This window comes from Mobula hypostoma, chromosome 4 (genome assembly GCF_963921235.1).
Source record: "Mobula hypostoma chromosome 4, sMobHyp1.1, whole genome shotgun sequence".
Taxonomy (NCBI): Eukaryota; Metazoa; Chordata; class Chondrichthyes; order Myliobatiformes; family Myliobatidae; genus Mobula; species Mobula hypostoma.
The window spans coordinates 167,601,447-167,620,617 of record NC_086100.1 but is presented as its reverse complement, the minus strand read 5'-3'; the positions used below and the strand labels follow the sequence as shown (position 1 = coordinate 167,620,617).

Sequence of the window (19,171 nt, the reverse complement as noted above, 5' to 3'; positions counted from 1 at the left end):
TGAAGCTGTCCATCACTCAGTACGTTTGAGCTTCAGTGCTGTCTTTGTGGAGTTCACATGATCTCCCTGTGACTCTGTGGGTTTCCTCCAGGCATTCTGGTTTCCCCCCATACACATAGAGCAATACAGCAGGAGTACAGGCCCTTTGGCCCATTGAGTCCATGTTGACCACAGTGTTAATTCCAATTTCCTGTCTTCAGGCCAGATCCTGTCAGGCTCCTCCTGTCCATGTACCCAGCCAAATGCTTCTTAATGACTCAACTGTACCTGCCTGAACCACTCTCCCTAGCAGTTTGTTCCATATACTCACCACCCTCAGTACAGAAAAGTTCCTCTCAGGTGCCTTTTAAATCTTTTCCTTCTCAGCTTAAAATTATGACCCTTTGTTTTCAATTCCCCAACCTTGGGGAAAAGACCAGCCACCCTATTTATGCCTATCGTGATTGTACATACATCTGTGAGGTTCTCCCTCATTCTCCTGCGTTCTAAGGAATGAAGCCCTAGCCCTGCCAGCCTCTCCCTATAACTCTGACCTCCAGTCCTACCAACTTCTTTATATATCTGCACTCTTTCCAGTTTAACTGCACCTTCCCTCTGAGTGCAATGCACAGCTGCGACCTGATTTCAGGTTTCAGGTTTGGATTTATCTAGCACATGTACAGTGAAATGTGACATTTACGTTAACAGCCAAAACACCCAAGAATATGTTGAGGGCAGCCCACAACCATCACCACACATTCCGGTGCCAACATTGTATGCCCACAATGCTTGGCAGAAAAACACAGAACACAACCAGCATCAGCGAAACTCATGCACATACACAGTCCTCAAACCCCAGGATAGGCCGTCGTCACCAGTGGACTCCTGGATTCTCAGGCAAGGGGTCCTGGCTTCCCCAATGAACTCACAGAGATTCTCAGACCCAGGCTCCAGCCATTGGGTCTCATCTACTGACCTTCAGGTTTTGATCTAGGTGTCTAATTGACCTTCAAGCTTTGATCTAGACGCCTGATCGACCTTCGGGCTTCGATCTGGATGTCCGGTCGACCTTCAGCCTTTGATCTGGACATCCGTCGAACTTTGGCCTTTGATCTTGACGTCCGGTCGTCCTTTGATCTTGACGTCCAGTCGACCTTCGGCCTTTGATCTTGATGTACGGTCGACCTTCGGCCTTTGATCTTGATGTCCAGTCGACCTTCGGCCTTTGACCTGGATGCCTGGTCAACTTTTGGCCTTTGATCTGGATGCCCGAATGACCTTCAGGCTTTGATGTGGACATCTAATCAACCTTGGGCCTTGATCTTCGGTATTGACCCAGGACTTTTGGATGCTGACGAAGGAGGATCATGGATGAGGGCCTGAAGTCCGGGCTCAAATGCCGGAATTGTCGATGATGGGAGCCTGAAATCTAGGGCTCGAGCTTCGGTCTCACTGATGATGGGTCACCGAACATTCTTGCTGGTCTGCGGGCCTGACATCCGATCCCAACCTCGCTGCTGCCCTTCAAACGCAGAGGCTTCGACTCTGGCCTGTCCTATAATTCCCCCACATCCCTGTCCCTAAGTCCAAACCTGACCTGTAACTCCCCTCTTGTCCCCAAAAGCATCCTTACAGACCAAAAATAACTAAAAAAAAACCAAGTCTGAGCCAAGACCTCGATGGAGACCGCAGCTCAGTGTCATGTTGAAAAATAATGTCCCAGCTCTTGCACACAATGCCCTGTTACGTACCCCGTAACTGGGTTGCCAAACCAGCAGAAATGGATCACTCAGTTGGAGTCTGGATTACTAGAACTAAGAAAGTTTTATTAAAGAAACAAGCAACACAGTAATCGAAAGGATAATAAATGCAACAGTTTAGCAATGATAAACACACATGTGCACAGAATTAAGATAACAGCATCAATCAAGCTCTATCGTTGTCTAGGGATAAATGACCAATTTCAAAGTGACACAAAGTTCAGTCCAATTTAGTAGTTCAGTTCGCAGTAATGGTTGCCATGGCGATGGACAACGTGGGGGGGGAGAGGGAGAGAGAGAGAGAATGGGAACGACTGATCATTCAGAAACGGCTTCTACTCACAGACCGGCGATAATTGCTCACAAGCAGCTTTCGGGCAGGTCCTTGGTGATGTCACCTGAGGTCACCGACTGTGACCCCTCCTCCAGATGCGGTCGATCCTCTGCAGTGAACCCGGCACCCAAGCAAGGGTGGACACACACTGGGTTCCCGCTGATCGTACCTTTCCACCCTGTGCGTTGTCCGGTACTTCCCACCGACTCGTGAGAGGCGCACCACTTCCAGGGTCTCGTTACCTCGGGTGTCGTGTGTCTCTGTCTTAGCGAACCGGTCCCTTTTTATCCCCCTGCTGGGGTATCGCCTGTCCATCACTTCAAACAGTTCAGGGTTCAAAGGGGGAGCCGCTCCAGACAGCTCTCTCTCTCCCCCGTCCCTTCATTACACATCTCCAGATGCTGTTTCATTGTGTTCCTTATCTCTCTCTTGAAGACAGGTGGCAGACCAACTGCTGATCACACAGGACAGCTAACATCTTATCTATGTGTATTCTCGTCACAGCCCTCATTGCTGAAAGACTGAAGACATGCGAGGTGGTAGATTAACGGGTTTGGGTATGTTACCTGTAGTATGTAGGTGAGGGATAGAATGTGTGGCTAGTTCTTGGGAATAAGGGACAGCAAAGTAGGATTCATGTGTACATAGATGCCTGATGGTTGCCATAGACTGACGGGCTGAGGTGCTTTCTCCATATTGTATGATACCATGGCTCAAAAAGATGGATTTTTGAAAAAATTTTTAAGGGAACCACAGGATTTGGGGTCAGTCACTGCCAGAAAGTGTGGTCTGGGTAATGAATGGAAGAACCTGTTTGAGGGGTTTTACTTCTGAAAGAACTACTCAATTTGTCAGTAACTTTCTTACACCAGTGGTCGCTGGGTTTAGATTTGCCCAATGTGGAAACATCTCAATCAGACCTTATAAATTTTAAGGATCTTTATATTAGGATCATCATTATATAGATTTGTGATTGTATGCCTAAGCATTGTGGCTAGGTCAGACTAGAGTTGGTGATAATTAGAATTAGGGTTATGGCATTAAAGGGCACAGTTGACTGGTTTCACTGCTCCTCAATTATTATTGTCTTTTTGTATGCATCTTGCACACTGACATTGACCTTGGGCATCAGATTAACGTAGAACCAGGAGGAAGGCACATGATACGCCCCACCACCCAAGCACCATTCACATCCTGCCCACCATTCCGTAATAACAATGGCTGATCTTCTAAATCAACACCTTATTGTTCAATTTCTCAAATTCTTCTGTGGGCACCAGTCAATAGATCCCGCTTTTATACAAACTCGATGCCCGACAATTTACTTCATTCAGGGGTAGAAAATGCCGAAGATTCTCACCTTCCGAGTAAAGACATTTCATTTCATCACATCCCTTATCCCTAGTTCTCCCACTATTCCTGTTGCTGTGGTACATGTATGCTCAGGTGCAATGAAAAATCTACTTGCAGTGACATAACAGGTATATTGCACAGATGCAGCTTTCATATAAAAACATAAATTAGATATAAATTATGCACAACTTTGACAAGAAAACACAATTAGAACAAAAAAAGTTAATTTTAATGCAAAGTGATTATAGTGATGCTAAACCTGATGTTCGGTTGAGAATTGAATGGTTAAATGGAAGTAGCTGGTTTTGAACCTGGTGGTATGGGATTTTGGGCTTCTATGCCTCCAGCCCGATGGTAGCTGTGAGAAGGTGGCTTGGCCTGGACAGTGGGAATCTTTTATAATGAAGCAGTGCCTCCTGTAGATAACACTGATGGTGGAGAGGTTGTCCAACTCGAGCACAGATCTTGCTTTAGCTCTTATTCTTTTGCTTGGTTCTGCAAAGTAGCAAATGTAAATTCAGAAAAGCAATACAGAAAATGCTGGAGATACTATGCAGGTTAGGCAGCATATATAAAGAGAGGCAGAAATGGTACAGGCTGATGACCTTTCATCAGAACAGAACAATTCCCTCATAAACTGGAAAGACTGCTTATCTGCAATTGTTGATTCCGTGTTGAGCCCCAACTTCTGTAGCATGCTGGATGGAAGACCAAGTGGAGTCCCTTGGGCTTCACTAGAACAGTGTATGGAGCCAGAGACACAGAGGTCACCATGGGAGTAAGAAAGAGAATTAAAGGCTCAAGAACACTTGTTGAGTGAAGTGATGGGAACTGATGGTACCTTGCACATTTGCTGCCAGGAAATGTGAGCACAGGCAGTGGTTGAGACAACTAATATGGATGTGTCTTACGGAAACTCGGTGAACAAGAGAGAGACAGGATGAGAAAGAAGGGAAGATGCATTGGCCAGTCAGGGTCAAGTGGTCACTCCATGTAATTCTGCTGTATTTCCTCTGCCTTGGGTTGGAAGGCCGGCAAATGGAACTTCAAGGCCAGGCATTTGTCAGTTTGTTAATTCAATCTCTGCTCTTCCTCAGGGCGTGCTGGAGAGTTTCCTGGGCACAGCCATCAGTGGAGCCACCTTCTGTCTGTTTTCTGGACAACCTCTCACCATTCTGAGCAGCACGGGGCCAGTGCTAGTCTTTGAACGTCTCCTCTTCAGCTTCAGCAAGTAGGTTTGATGTCAATGCACACTGAGCACTGCAGGGTTGGAGAAGGGATCAGAAAGTAGGCGTGACCCATGGCAGCCGGGTGGGAAGTCAGAGGGCATGGGGGCAAGTAAATTCTGGGCCAAGGCTTCATGATGAACGACCTGAGAGGACAGAAGACCACGGGTGCAAGCTCTGAGAGTGTCGGCAATTAATTATCTTCCCCCTCATTTTCTGTACAGCAACCCTTTTCAAGTATTTATCAAATTTCCTTTTGAAATTGTTTCCAATATTCTGTATGGAGTTGCATTTCAAATCCACACATCCTCCTGCCTGACATCCTCCACCATATCCTTGGGCCTTCTGTGGTCACTCACCCTCCTGTCACTGAGCGCAATTACTCTGTCTAAAACTTTTATGATATTTAGACCTTGAGATTAATCTTAGCATTGATCAATTTCCAGCTGGATCTGCCTCAGTGAGCACTGAGACTCAGGTGAATACAGTCAGTCAGGTGCTGAGTGTTTAAATTTAGATCTCTTTTTCCATGCTGTGACTGAAGTTGTTATGTCAGCATCTCCCACTGCCCTCTGCTAATTGGGAAGTGGTGTTAATTACAGTGGTGGGTGACAGAGTCCGAGGGTACAGTCCCTCGTGCAGTGCAGCACTCCCTCACACTGCCTCAGGGTGGCCCCTCGTACGGTCCCTAAGACGGTCCCTCCCACAGTGGGACATTTCGCCCACCCCCACCATCAGTGCGGTGATCCCACGATGCTGCCCCCCCAACAGTCGGGTACTCACACTGTACTATCCTCTCCAACAGTTGGGTATTCACACTGTGCTACCCCTCCAACAGTCAGGTATTCACACTGTACTATCCTCTCCAACAGTCGGGTATTCACACTGTACTGCCCTCCAACAGTCGGGTATTCAGACTGTACTATCCTCTCCAACAGTTGGGTATTCACACTGTGCTACCCCTCCAACAGTCGGGTATTCACACTGTACTGCCCTCCAACAGTCGGGTATTCACACTGTACTACCCCTCCAACAGTCGGGTATTCACACTGTACTATCCTCTCCAACAGTTGGGTATTCACACTGTGCTACCCCTCCAACAGTCAGGTATTCACACTGTACTATCCTCTCCAACAGTCGGGTATTCACACTGTACTGCCCTCCAACAGTCGGGTATTCAGACTGTACTATCCTCTCCAACAGTTGGGTATTCACACTGTGCTACCTCTCCAACAGTCGGGTATTCACACTGTACTACCCCTCCAACAGTCGGGTATTCACACTGTACTATCCTCTCCAACAGTTGGGTATTCACACTGTGCTACCCCTCCAACAGTCGGGTATTCACACTGTACTGCCCTCCAACAGTCGGGTATTCACACTGTACTGCCCTCCAACAGTCGGGTATTCACACTGTACTACCCCTCCAACAGTCGGGTATTCACACTGTACTACCCCTCCCATGATGCACTGATCCAGTAGTAATGATGCCCTAAATCCCTTCCTTCTTCCTCCGCCACCTGAATGTTTCTCCCGAGAGGAGAGACTGGGAGTGGGTGGTGTTTGGTGGTGACAGTCCACACTGAGCTCTTGGCGCGGCACTGAGCCAAACTTCACTTCCTGGTATCTGCACCAGTCAGGACGCATTGGCGTCAGTGGCTTCGTGTGACCTCTACTGTCCCCTGATCAGATGCTCCTGGTGGGTAACTTGTTCTGTCCCATCTCCTGTGTCCGGCTGGTGCTGTGTATTGGCAGTAGTACCCTGTGCCAGGAATAGACGTGTTGTTCCTGTGTCAGCTGTTTCTCTGTGGGTGGCACTATCTGTCACACTCACTCCAGCTCCCTCCCTCCCTCCCTCCCTACCCCCCCATCTCTCTCTCTCTCTCTCGCTCGCTCACTCTTTCACATTCTCTCTCCATCACTGACCCACTCTATCTCATCCTCACTCATACTATGTCATCATCTCTTTCTTCCTGTAGCCTGCCTGACTCTTTTTCTGTCTCTCTGCTCCATCTCCTTCTCTGTCCCTCTCTGTAAAATCATTTTCTCCATCTCTGTATGTCTCTTTGTCCTTAACCTTTTCTCTCTATCTCCCTGTCTCTTTGTCTCTCTATATTCCTCTGCTTTTTATTCCATTTACATTTTTGTCCTTCTCAATATCTTTCCCTTCCATCTCTCTGTATCTTTCAGTCTATTAATAATTTCTCAATCCTTCGCAATTATTTTTCTATATATCTCTCTAACTCTCTGTCTAACTCTCTCTCTCTCTCTCTAACTCTCTCTCTCTGTCTAACTCTCTCTCTAACTCTCTCTCTCTCACTCTCTCTCTCTCACTCTCTCTAACTCTCTCTCACTCTCTAACTCTCTCTCTCTCTCTCCCATTCCCCCATCACCCCTCTCCCCCACCTATCCATCTGCCTGTTGCTCTCTGAAATACTGTCCCTTTCTGTCTAGTTCTTTGTAATTATCTCACACACACGGGCAGGAGGTTGTGAGTACGCCTGCTCTAGAACTGAGTGTCAGGCTTCCACACTGCCTCTCAGTAGTGAGAGATTGCTTCTCTGTTCAATGTCACGTGTGTCAGGTGTGATGTTGAAATCTGGATGTAGCTGCCTCTCAGGGACAGAGGAGATGTCAAGCGATTTTGTGAAGAGAATAGTTGTCCTCTGTGTCGTGAGCTCAGTGAGAGAAGCGATTATTGAAACCAGTTAGTATCATCAGGAAACAACTGACCTAGTGATGAAGGAGGGACCTATGGAGGAGTAAAGAATCATGAACAGCAGGTAAGGTCAATACACATAGCTAGTTTCTCAGGGAAAGATAATCCAAAACTAGAGGGCATCGGTTTAAAGTGAGAGGGGAGAGAATTAAAACTGACATGAGGATCAAATGTTTCAAGCATATAGACCACACTTCAAGTATTGTGTTCAGTTCTAGTCACCCCATCATGGGAAAGATGTGGACACTTTAGAGAGGGTGCAGAGGAGATTTACCAGGATGATGCCTGGATTGGAGAGCATGTGCTAAGATTGAGTGAGCTAGCGCTTTTCTCTTTGGATCAAAGGAAGAAGAGAGGTGACTTTATTGGTGTACAAGATGATAGTAGGTGTAGGTCGAGCGGACAGACAGGGATTTTTTCTGGGGTGGAAATGGCTAATAAGAGCAGGCATAATTTTATGGTGGTTGGAGGAAAGTATGGGGAGGGGGAGTCAAAAGTAAATTTTCTTTTTTTACACTGAGTGGAGGATGCATTGAACACCCTGGCAGGGTTGGTGGTAAAGGTCAAAACATTAGGAATATTAAAGAGACTCTTAGATAGGCACATGGAAGATAGAAAAATAGAGGGCTATGTAGGAGGGAAGGGTTGGATTGATCTTAGAGTACGTTAAAAGGTCAGTACAACATTGTGGGCTAAAGGCCTATATATGAAACATGCTACTAGAGGTACAATAGCAATATTTAAGGAACTTGAGCATGTACGTGGATAGGAACAGTTTAGAGGGTAATGGGCCACACACTGACAAATGGGACTAGTTTAGATCAGGATCATTGCTGATGTGGGCAAATTGGAAGAATGCTGTAACTTGCCCCAAGCCCAAGCCTTAACTTACCCGCATCCTAACCGGAGCATGCAGCTGAGTGATAGAATCTGAGGGCAGATAATAGGAATATGAGGAAAACAGACAGCAGGGGGAATTAATGGGGGAATGGATTGGACAGTGAGTTAGAATAGGCTTGATGGGACAAAATGGCTGCCTTCTATGCTCTAAGAGGTCATGCTACATGAAGCAGGCACGTGACTTGGAGACAGGTTGGAGCTTCCTTCAGTGAGTCACTGGCCCTGTTCCCACTGACCTATGAACACTGTGCAAAGGTTGTAGGGTTCAGAGAACTAATCATCCTGATCTGTGATTTCAGAGCCAAAGGGGCCCTTGATAAAGTTTAAAGACAGAACTGCATTATATTAGCAACTTTCACCAGCTCAGTATGTCCAAGAGCACTTCTCACTGAAGCATAGACAACACTCAGGAGCTAGTTTCTGTATGGCGTGCTCCCACAGCTACGTCAATCTGTGTTAATAAGGGGTCATCAGTAACCAGGATACTGCGATAACTGCTCTTCCTCAAGACAAAGTCACAGAATCATCTCTGTACACCAGAGAGGGGATCGGGGTAAAAGTAACTTGTATTCCTTATGAGTAAAGTTATATGGCTGATTCCCTATCAGCTTACATTCAACAAGGCAGCACCCTCCCAGTATTGCACTCGAGCATCAGACTAGATGTATGTAGCGACACATTGAGAATGGGGTTTGAATCCACCACCACCAACCTGGGGTTTACCGGCCCCTTGCTTAACGTCATTGATCCACAGCATTAAAAAAAGGGTTGGGAACCTCTGTTCTATGGGTAGATTGATTTATTATCATCACGTGTACTGAGATAAAGTGTAAAACTTAGTTCATACAGATTATGTGATCACATCCATTCATTGAGATACTACAAGGGAAAGCAAGAACAGAATGCAGAATAGGGGCTTGTTGGTTTTGGTTTATTACTGTCACATGAACTGAAATTCGGTGATAAGCTTGTCTTGCAAACTGTTCGTACGGTCCAGTGTGTTGCGGTAAAGCAATGACTGTGCAGAATAAAATGTAACAGCTACAGAGAAAATGCAGTGACGGTAAACAATGTGATAGAAGCTCATAATGAGGTAGTTTGTAAGGTCAAGAGTCCACCTCACCATACTGGGAAACTATTCATCGGTCTTACAAGAGTGGAGTAGAAGCTGTCCTTGAGCCTGGTGGTACCTGTGTTCAGGTTGTTGTATCTTCTGCTTGCTGGGGGGTAGGGAGTGGAGAAGAGACGATATCCAAGGTGGGAGGGGTCTTGGTCTTGATTCTCACCACCTATTTGAGAATCAAGGATCCCAGAGGATGAGGATCAGTTAAGCCCACGGGACTGTGTGAGGCCGAATCTGAAGGAATCCTTCTGAAAACATGTTCCTGGCAGCTCTGATAGTTCATGGGAGCGAGCTGAGAACGTTTTAATTGGGAGTCCCGTGACACGGCACAATCTTCACCATCACTGCTGGTACAATGGCCCTCTCAGACGTGAGAAAATGCTGCCTTTGTCATCTCCAGTTTGGTCAGGATGGCGTTGCGTTCTCGCACTGAGATTGGATCTCTGAGCAAACGTGATGAAAGGCCGTCGTTGCAGGAAACAATGATTACAGGCGAAGCTGCTTCCACGCGGAGAATATTGAAGCCACGATTCATGTGCTTCTGTTGACTTTAAAGAAATCCCTCACAATTATATAATTGTGCTGTGTTTCCAGACTGGACAGGCTCACTTTACAGATCAGTGAACAATTATATTATCCACAGCAGACTGAAATGTTTGCTTAGTACTGAGAAGATAAGCGAGAATATAAGACAAATTTATAATGAGACCCAGGCTGACTTCTTGTTTATTGCCCATCCCATAACCCCAATGGTCATTTGTACAGATAGCCTAGGTAGGGACACTAAATATGAATCTGTCGAGATAGGGATACTAGATTTACTTTCTATATAAAAGAAAATTTGTGATCACCATTAACAGATTTATTTAATTCCTTGAATTTAATCTCCCCAGTTGTTGTGTAGGATTTGAACTCTCGTCTCCTGTTCAGTCACCAGGCATGTGCTGTCTGCCCCTGAGAGTTTACCAGTCAATGGTTGTTTCCTTTCACCAGCCTCACCTTCTGATAAAGCAAAGCTTTGTGTTAAAAGTTCTCATTTTAATGTTCAGTTCCCTCCAGGACCTTTTCCCTCCTGGTCTTTATAATCCCCTCCAGCTGTATAACTGTGTTCCCCGATTCTAGTCCTAAATCTTTGATTTTAATTGTCCCATAAGACATAGGCGCATAACTAGGCCATTCAGCCCATTGAGTCTGCTGCACCATTTGATCATGGCTGATATATTATTCAGTTCAACCCCATTCCCCTGCCTTCTCCCCTGACAATCTTATCAATCAAGAACCTTTCAACCTTCGCTTTAAACAAGCCAAATGACTTGGCCTCCAAAGCCATCTGTGACAATGAATTCCATTGATTGTCCACCCTCTGGCTAAAAAAAAATTCCTCCTCATCCCGGTTTTAAAGAGATGTCCCTTTTATTCTGAGGCTGTACCCTCTGGTTCTAGACCCTCCTACTACTTACATCCACTCTACCCAGACCTTCAATATTCATTCGGTTTTTATGAGATCTCCCTTCATGTTATGAAAATAGGCCCAGAGCCATCAAATGCTTCTTCATCCCACCCACCTAGACGCTTCTCTGACCTTCTCCTCCAGGATGTACCTGAAGGCCTGCCCTTTTGTTTGACTGTTCCTTGCATTTCATTTGATAAAGGCAACTATGGCATGTTTTGCTCCATGAGTAGGACTATGCACAGTAGTGTAGTAATTTTATGTATTGCACTGTACTGCTGCTGCTGCAGAAATAACACATTTCATGACATATGAGTGATGATCGTCCATGATGAGGTGGGTTTTGGCCAATACAAAGCGAATGGAGTCTGTACGAGGATGGTTCCTTGGCTGGACGGAGGCTGGGAGGAACAGTGTATAGCACACGGTATAAGGCTGGGGACTGAGTCCACACTGCTTCCTCCATGAATTCCTAGTGTTTTGCATGTGAACGTAGAAGGAATAAATCCATGTTCGTCCATCGTCGTCGTCAATGAAGACCTTGACACCATTGAAGGTGTCGAGACTAGTGCGTGATTTGGATTTAAGTGAGGGAGAGTTGCGCAGCGTCAGCCTCACTCTCTCTTCCCAGTTCCCACCTGGATCCAGCGACAAGACAGAGTCGAGACGGCTGGAGATGGGACTAGACGCAGTGGATAACCAGGATGTCTTCTGTGTCTTGTCCTGCTCTACATGTTCCACGACGCTTGCAGAGACCGCCTTCTTGACCGTTGGACCTTCCATTGGTCTCGTCCGCTCAATCCGCCGGAGTCTCATGCTGAGATAGGCATCTCCCTATCTCACCAAGGGTTTGAGACCCATCGGCTACCCTCACCTGGTTTAGCCGGCTTGTCGAAGCCGTTGTCCGGGGTGTGGCTGCTGTCATATGCAAACAGATACGAGGAGCCACAGGTGAGAGCTGAGTGCCAGGTGGGGACCAAAGGTAGAATATCCGCCTTGAAAAGGACGCGACATCTTCCCTCACCAGAGGTGTTACCACTCCCTGACACCCCATACACCTCAGTAGGAATAAATAATAACTCTGTGGATGATATCTAAGTTGGTGGTAAGAGAGGTTGGCTAAGGCTACAGCAGGATCAGATGAGAAGGTGGGCAAAGCATTGGCAGATGGAATTTAATCCTAAATTCTATTGCATTTGTTTTTTCCCTATAAATGTCTGCAAGAAGATGTATCTCAAGGTAGTATATGGTAATGTATACATACTTAGATAATTAGATAATAAATTTACTTTGAAGTACAAGGTGGTGCGTTTTGGGAGATCAACTAAGGGTAGAGCATATGCAGTAAAGGGTCCGGTGCCAAGGAATATTTGTAAACATAGGAAACTTAAACTTCAAATCCATAGTTCTTTGCAAGTGACAACACAGGTAGATAGGGTTGTGAAGAAGACATATGACATACTTGCCTTCATAGGTCAGGACATGAAATATAAAATTTGTGAGGTTATGTTGCAACATAATTAAACACCTTCATCTTCCTTCACTTTATGACTCCAGGAGAACATTTTCTCTCTGTTCACCCTATATTGTGATTTTTAGATATCTTCACCAGAACTCTTCACTATCTTCCTTGTTCCAAGAACAGCCCCAGATTTTCCTGTCTATCATCAAAGCTACATCCCTCATCCCTAGAATTATTCCAGCAAATTTTCTGCATTCTCTGCAAAATCTTTCCCAAAATGTGGTGCAGTTCTCCGGTTGTGACTGAACCAGTGTTTTATGAAGGGTCATTGTGACTTCCTTGCTCTTTGTTTCTATTTATAATTCGTTTTGTAAATATTTAGCTGTTTAGTTATGCTTCTTAATGCTCAACTGTTTCCTGCACAGATTCTCAGCATCAACTCTACCCTCCCAGAGTGGAGCAGTCTGTTGAAGGCAGAAACAATGCCTTTGTGTTTAAACGGTCTTATCCCTATGGGGGTCTCAAGCTGCAACGTACTGAAGACTAAGCCAGTGCAGCATTCACTAATCTTAACATTTCTTCCAGAGACAACGCTTTTGACTACCTGGAGTTCCGCCTTTGGATCGGGTTGTGGTCGTCCTTCCTGACTCTCATCCTCGTTGCCACTGACGCCAGTTTCCTGGTCCAGTATTTCACCCGTTTCACTGAAGAAGGCTTCTCATCATTGATCAGCTTCATCTTCATTTATGATGCCTTCAAGAAGATGATTAAACTGTCCCACTACTACCCCATCAACGCAGACTTCAAGGTGGACTACATCACTCTGTTCAGCTGTACGTGCCTGCCGCCTGACCAAGGTAGGAATGCTTAAACGGTTTTGGCTAAACACGATGAGGTTTTATTGAAATGATCTTTGTGATCTGGGCATTACTGGCACTGTGTAAGGCATTGCTGAGGCCACACTTTGAGTACTGTGGTCAATTTAGAAGTGGTAGAGCATGACAGGCCCCTTGGCCCAAACTGTTATTCTGCTCAGTCCCATTGACCTGCGCAGGGTCAGCCAGTTATAGAAAAGATGCCACTACGCTAGAAAGAATGCAGAAAAGTTTTACGAGATGTTGTCAGGACTTGAGCATCTGGGTTATATAGAGAGAGGTTGAGTAGGCTAGGACTTGTTTGAGATTGAGTGATCTCATGGAAATGTTATAAAATCATGAGGGGCATTCTACTACTACGTCGACTCAGGCCTAGGGGGCCGGCGTCGGGCAATGAGAGGCATAGATAGGGTGAACACACAGTGGTTTTTTTCCAGGGTTGGGGAATGAAGAGCTAGAGGACATGGGTATAAGGTGAGAGGGGAGGGATTCTATAGAAACCTGAACAACTTCACCCAGTGGGTGATACGTAGATGGAGCAAGCTACCAGATGAAGTGGCTGAGGCAGCTACAGCATTTCAAAGACTTTTGAACAGGAAACATCCCTGTGCATACATAGGGATACGAGATACGAGTCAAACATGGGCAAATGGGACTAGTTTATATCAGAATATTGGTCGGAATGGTCAAGTTGGTCCAGAGGCCCTTTTTCAGTGACCGTTGACTCTATCACTCGCTGAGCACAATTATTATCATTCTCAGTCTGCCCTTGGGAAAATGGTGGGGCGGCACCTCTTCAACCCTTGCAGTCCTTGTGGTGAAGGTGCTTCCACAGTGTTCCTGGAGTGGGAATTCCAGGAATAATTGGCTCAAGTTATTAGTGGTGACATTTACTGTAGCTCTGATATTTTCTTTGCTTCTGATGGCGTGCTACATGAAAGTTGCACGGTGGTTAAAACACACCCAGCCACGTCTAAGTAACTTGCACTGTTGTCGATGACTGAGACTGATAAATTTCTTTATCATTCTCCCTTGTTCACTGTATCTCTTTAGAAATTAGTCTATAGTTTGTTCCCTCTTTAAGTAGGCAGTTGACTGAGTGGTTGCTGTAGAATGTTTCCGTGGGTCAAGGCCAATGCCCCGGAGGCCAGCTGTGGTTTATGTGGATCTACCTCAGGCAGATTAGCTCATTTCATTTCATATCAGTTCAGTCTGATCTAATCAGGGAAGCTTGGTGGTGTTAAATACCCTAGAAACTGCTGAATACATTTAAATAGTCATAGTCATACTTTATTGATCCCGGGGGAAATTGGCTTTCATTACAGTTGCACCATAAGTAATTAAATAGTAATAAAACCATAAATAGTAATATGTAAATTATGCCAGTAAATTATGAAATAAGTCCAGGACCAGCCTATTGTCTCAGGGTGTCTGACCCTCCAAGGGATGAGTTGTAAAGTATGATGGCCACAGGCAGGAATGACTTCCTATGACATTCAGTGTTGCATCTCGGTGGAATGAGTCTCTCTGGCTGAATGTACTCCTGTGCCCAACCAGTACATTATGTAGTGGATGGGAGACATTGTCCAAGATGGCATGCAACTTAGACAGCATCCTCTTTTCAGACACCACCGTCAGAGAGTCCAGTTCCATCCCCACAACATCACTGGCCTTACGAATGAGTTTGTTGATTCTGTTGCTGTCTGCTACCCTCAGCCTGCTGCCCCAGCACACAACAGCAAACATGATCGCACTGGCCACCACAGACTCGTAAAACATCCTCAGCATCGTCCGACAGATATTAAAGGACCTCAGTCTCCTCAGGAAATAGAGACGGCTCTGACCCTTCTTGTAGACACCCTCAGTGTTCTTTGACCAGTCCAGTTTATTGTCAATTCGTATCCCCAGGTATTTGCAATCTTCCACCATGTCCGCACTGATACCCTGGATGGAAACAGGGGTCACCGATGCCTTAGCTCTCCTCAGGTCTGCCACCAGCTCTTTAGTCTTTTTCACATTAAGCTGCAGATAATTCTGCTCACACCATGTGACAAAGTTTCCTACCGTAGCCCTGTACTCAGCCTCATCTCCCTTGCTGATGCATCCAACTGTGGCAGAGTCATCCGAAAACTTCTGAAGCTGACAAGACTCTGTGCAGTAGTTGAAGTCCGAGGTGTAAATGGTGAAGAGAAAGGGAGACGAGACCTGTGGAGCCCCAGTGCTGCTGATCACTCTGTCGGACACACAGTGTTGCAAGCACACGTACTCTGGTCTGCCAGTCAGGTAATCAAGAATCCGTGACACCAGGGAAGCATCCACCTGCATCGCTGTCAGCTTCTCCCCCAGCAGAGCAGGGCGGATGGTGTTGAACGCACTGGAGAAGTCAAAAAACATGACCCTCACAGTGCTCGCTGGCTTGTCCAGGTGGGCGTAGACATGGTTCAGCAGGTAGACGATGGCATCCTCAACTCTTAGTCGGGGCTGGTAGGTGAACTGGAGGGGACCTAAGTGTGGCCTGACCATAGGCCGGAGCAGCTCCAGAACAAGTCTCTCCAGGGTCTTCATGATGTGGGAGGTCAATGCCACCGGTCTGTAGTCATTGAGGCCGCTGGGGCACGGCATCTTCGGCACAGGGACGAGGCAGGATGTCTTCCACGGCACAGGAACCCTCCAAGGCCTCAGGCAGGGTTGAATACATGGCGAAGTACTCCACATAGCTGAGGGGCACAGGCTTTGAGCACCCTGGTACTGACACCATCCAGTCCTGCAGCCTTGCTTGGGTTGAGACATTTCAGCTGTCTTCTCACCTGTTCAGCTGTGAAGCCCACCGTGGTGGTTTCGTGTGGGGAAGTGGTATAGTCATGAGAGCAGGGTGGGGGACTGTGAGGAGGGGTAGGAGGGGAGAGTGGAATATGTGTTGGTTGGGGGCCGACAACAGATGACTCATGTGGGGGATGGGCAGGGGCCACAATGTCAAATCTGTTAAAGAACAGGTTAAGTTCATTGGCCCTGTCCACACTGCCTTCAGCTCCTCTGTTGCTAGTTTGCCGGAACCCAGTGATGGTCCTCATCCAACTCTTTCATGTTGTTCTGCTGGAGTTTCCACTCAATCTTCCTCCTGTACCTGTCTTTAGCCTCCCTGATCCTGGCTTTCAGGTCCCTCTGTATTGCCCTCAGCTCCTCCCTATTTCCATCTCTGAACGCTCTCTTTTTAGCGTTCAGGATTTAAATTAAATATATTTAAGTATATTTACTGAGATCAGAAGTATTCTGGGAACAGGAGAATGACAGAGGTTGGATTGCTCTTGGTTTCAGTGAACGTCAGAACGGGTTGAATAACCTGTTCTTGCTCCTATCTCCTGTGCTCTTGATTGAACTTTAAAGTCCTTCGTGCCAAACAGGATGGCGGAATTTTGGGAGGAAAGCCATGTTTATGTTTCAGAACAGTGTGGTGTATTGCAACATGAAGTTGTTTCTTGAAGAGGGAGCCAGGATGGGGTGTGGGGCGTTCATCTGTTTCTAACTTCAAGTCAAGTCAAGTCGCTTTTTATTGCCATTTTGACCATAAACTGCTGGTACAGTACACAGTAAAAATGAAACAACGTTCCTCCAGGACCATGGTGCTACATGAAACGACTCCACCTAAAAAGTTTTCAAATACTCCGCTTCTGCAGCCCTTTGTGGAAGAGACTTCCAAAGACCTGGAGCCCTCTGAGAGGAAGAGCTTTGCCTCACCTCTATTTTAAACGCTTGACACTTGATTTTAATGTAACCCCGCATCCTAGATTCTCCCAAAAGAGGAAACATCCTCTCTGTCCATCCTGACAAGATTCGTCAAGCTATAACACATTTCAATCAAACCTAGTCTATCTTGTCCAACCTTTCCTCATAACACAACCCATCTATTTTAGATATTAGTTCTGTAAACCTTCTCTGAACTGTTTCCAAATCATTACCATCCTTTCTTAAATAAGGAGACCAACAATGAATGTGGTACTGCAGATGTAGTCTCACCAATGATCTATATAATTGAAGCATGATCTCCTACTTTTATATTCAATTCCAATAGCTACACTCTCTATAGGACCAATGCTCACTTACTAACACATTATTTGGATATAGAACATAGAAATCTACAGCACATTACAGGCCGTTCGGCCCACAATGTTGTGCTGACCATGTAACCTACTCTAGAAACTGCCTAGAATTTCCCTATTGCATAGCCCTCTATTTTTCTAAACTCCATGTACCTATCTAAGAGTCTCTTAAAAGACCCTATTGTATCCGCCTCTACCACTGTTACTGGCAGTGCATTCCATATTTATAACATATCTGTAGAAACTCTTAGCATCTGCTTTTATATCACTGGTTAATTTTACCTTTTACTTTTTTTCCCCTTTCATAGTAAAGGTTTGAATCATCTGTTGCTGTTTTTTTTTGTAATATCCTGCCTAATCTTCTGACCTACCACCTGCAGTTACATGCGTTTTTCTTTTAGCTTAAGATTACATTTAAAATTTTTAACAAATTGGTTTATTATTGTCATATGTACCGAGGAATATGAAAAATTTAGTTTTGCATGCCATCTGCACAGATCATTTCATCATATCAGTGCATTGAGGAGATACAAGGGGAAAGCAATAACAGAATGCAGAATAAAGTGTTACAGTTACATAGAAAGTGCACTGCAGGCAGATAGTAATGTGCAAGGCTATAAGAAGCTAGATTGTGAGGTCAGGAGTCTAAATTATCATAGTAAGGAGCCATTCAATAGTCTTATAACAGCAAAATAGTGGCTGTCCTCGAGTCTGATGGGATGTGCTTTGGGGCTTTTGTATCTACAAATCCTACAATAGCCAGTAGATACGGCCCAGTCCATCACAGGTAAAGCCCTCCCAACCATTGAGTACATCTACCTGAGCCGCTGTTGCAGGAAAGCAGCGTCGATCATCACGGACCCCCACCACACAGGCCATGCCCTCTTCTCACTGCTGTCATCAGGAAGAAGGTACAATAGCCTCAGGACTCATATCGCCAAGTTCCGGAACAGTTATTACCCCCCTCAACCATCAGATTTTAAACCAAAGGGGATAACTTCACTCAACTTCACTTGCCCCGTCATTGAAACTACGGACTCGCTTTCAAGGACTCTTCATCTCATGTTCTCCATATTTAGTGTTTATCTATTATTATTGTTTCTTCTTTTTGTACGTGTGCAGTTTGTTGTCTTCTGCTGTCTGGTTGAAAACCCTGCTTGGGTGATTCTGTTATAGTTATTATTCTATAGATTTGTTGAGTATGTCCATAAGAAAATGGATCTCAGGGTTGCAGGTGAATCCTGCTTTTGAAAATTTTCTTTCTCATAGGAGTGTATTTATTTGTGTATTCTGAAATATCCTCCTAAGCGCTGCACTGTGAGGTGCAGGTTCAGTTTTAATCTGTGTGCAGTTTGCATGTTCTCCCTGTGACCGTGTGAGTTTCCCCCACATACTCTGATTTCCTCCCACATCCCAAAGATGTCTGGCTTGGTGGGTTAGTTAGCTCCTGTAAGTTGCCCCCAGTGTGTGGGTATGGGGTAGAATCTTGGGGTAGTTGTTTGTTGGTGTGGTATTTGGGCTGAATGTCTATATTATCTACATCTCATTTGAATGATTCCTGAACTTAGTTTGCCAGTTAACTTCATCTCTTGTCCTCATTGTTGTCTTTACTTAATTCTAAATACCTGTCTTGAATGGATTCTTTCCCAGACAGAATGCAAAATTCTGTCGTTTTGTTTCTGTCTGTTACCTAGAGATGCCTTCACAATAAAGTTATCAATTCATCCTGTCCAGTTGCACAATACCAAGTCTAGTTGTTCTAAACTCTTGTTCTGAGAGAGACCAGGCAAACATAATTAACACTCAGTTGTCATTCTGGCTCAAAAACGAAGAGCATAAAGGTTCAGGAGAGGTTTTACAGACACAAATATTGAAAAGCCATTGCACCATTGA

The 19,171-nt window shown here is 45.5% G+C and overlaps 1 protein-coding gene across 4 annotated transcripts in view; it reads left to right on the top strand.

Annotated features, from left to right (window-relative positions):
* Positions 1-19,171, top strand: part of LOC134345754 (electrogenic sodium bicarbonate cotransporter 1-like) — a 220,563-nt gene that overhangs the window by 115,646 nt on the left and 85,746 nt on the right. For all 4 annotated transcript variants that reach the window (XM_063046920.1, XM_063046921.1, XM_063046923.1 and 1 more), the window contains exons 13-14: positions 4,524-4,657; positions 12,892-13,163. In XM_063046920.1, the coding sequence (XP_062902990.1) occupies positions 4,524-4,657; positions 12,892-13,163 (406 nt within the window). The remainder of the gene's footprint in view (positions 1-4,523; positions 4,658-12,891; positions 13,164-19,171) is intronic.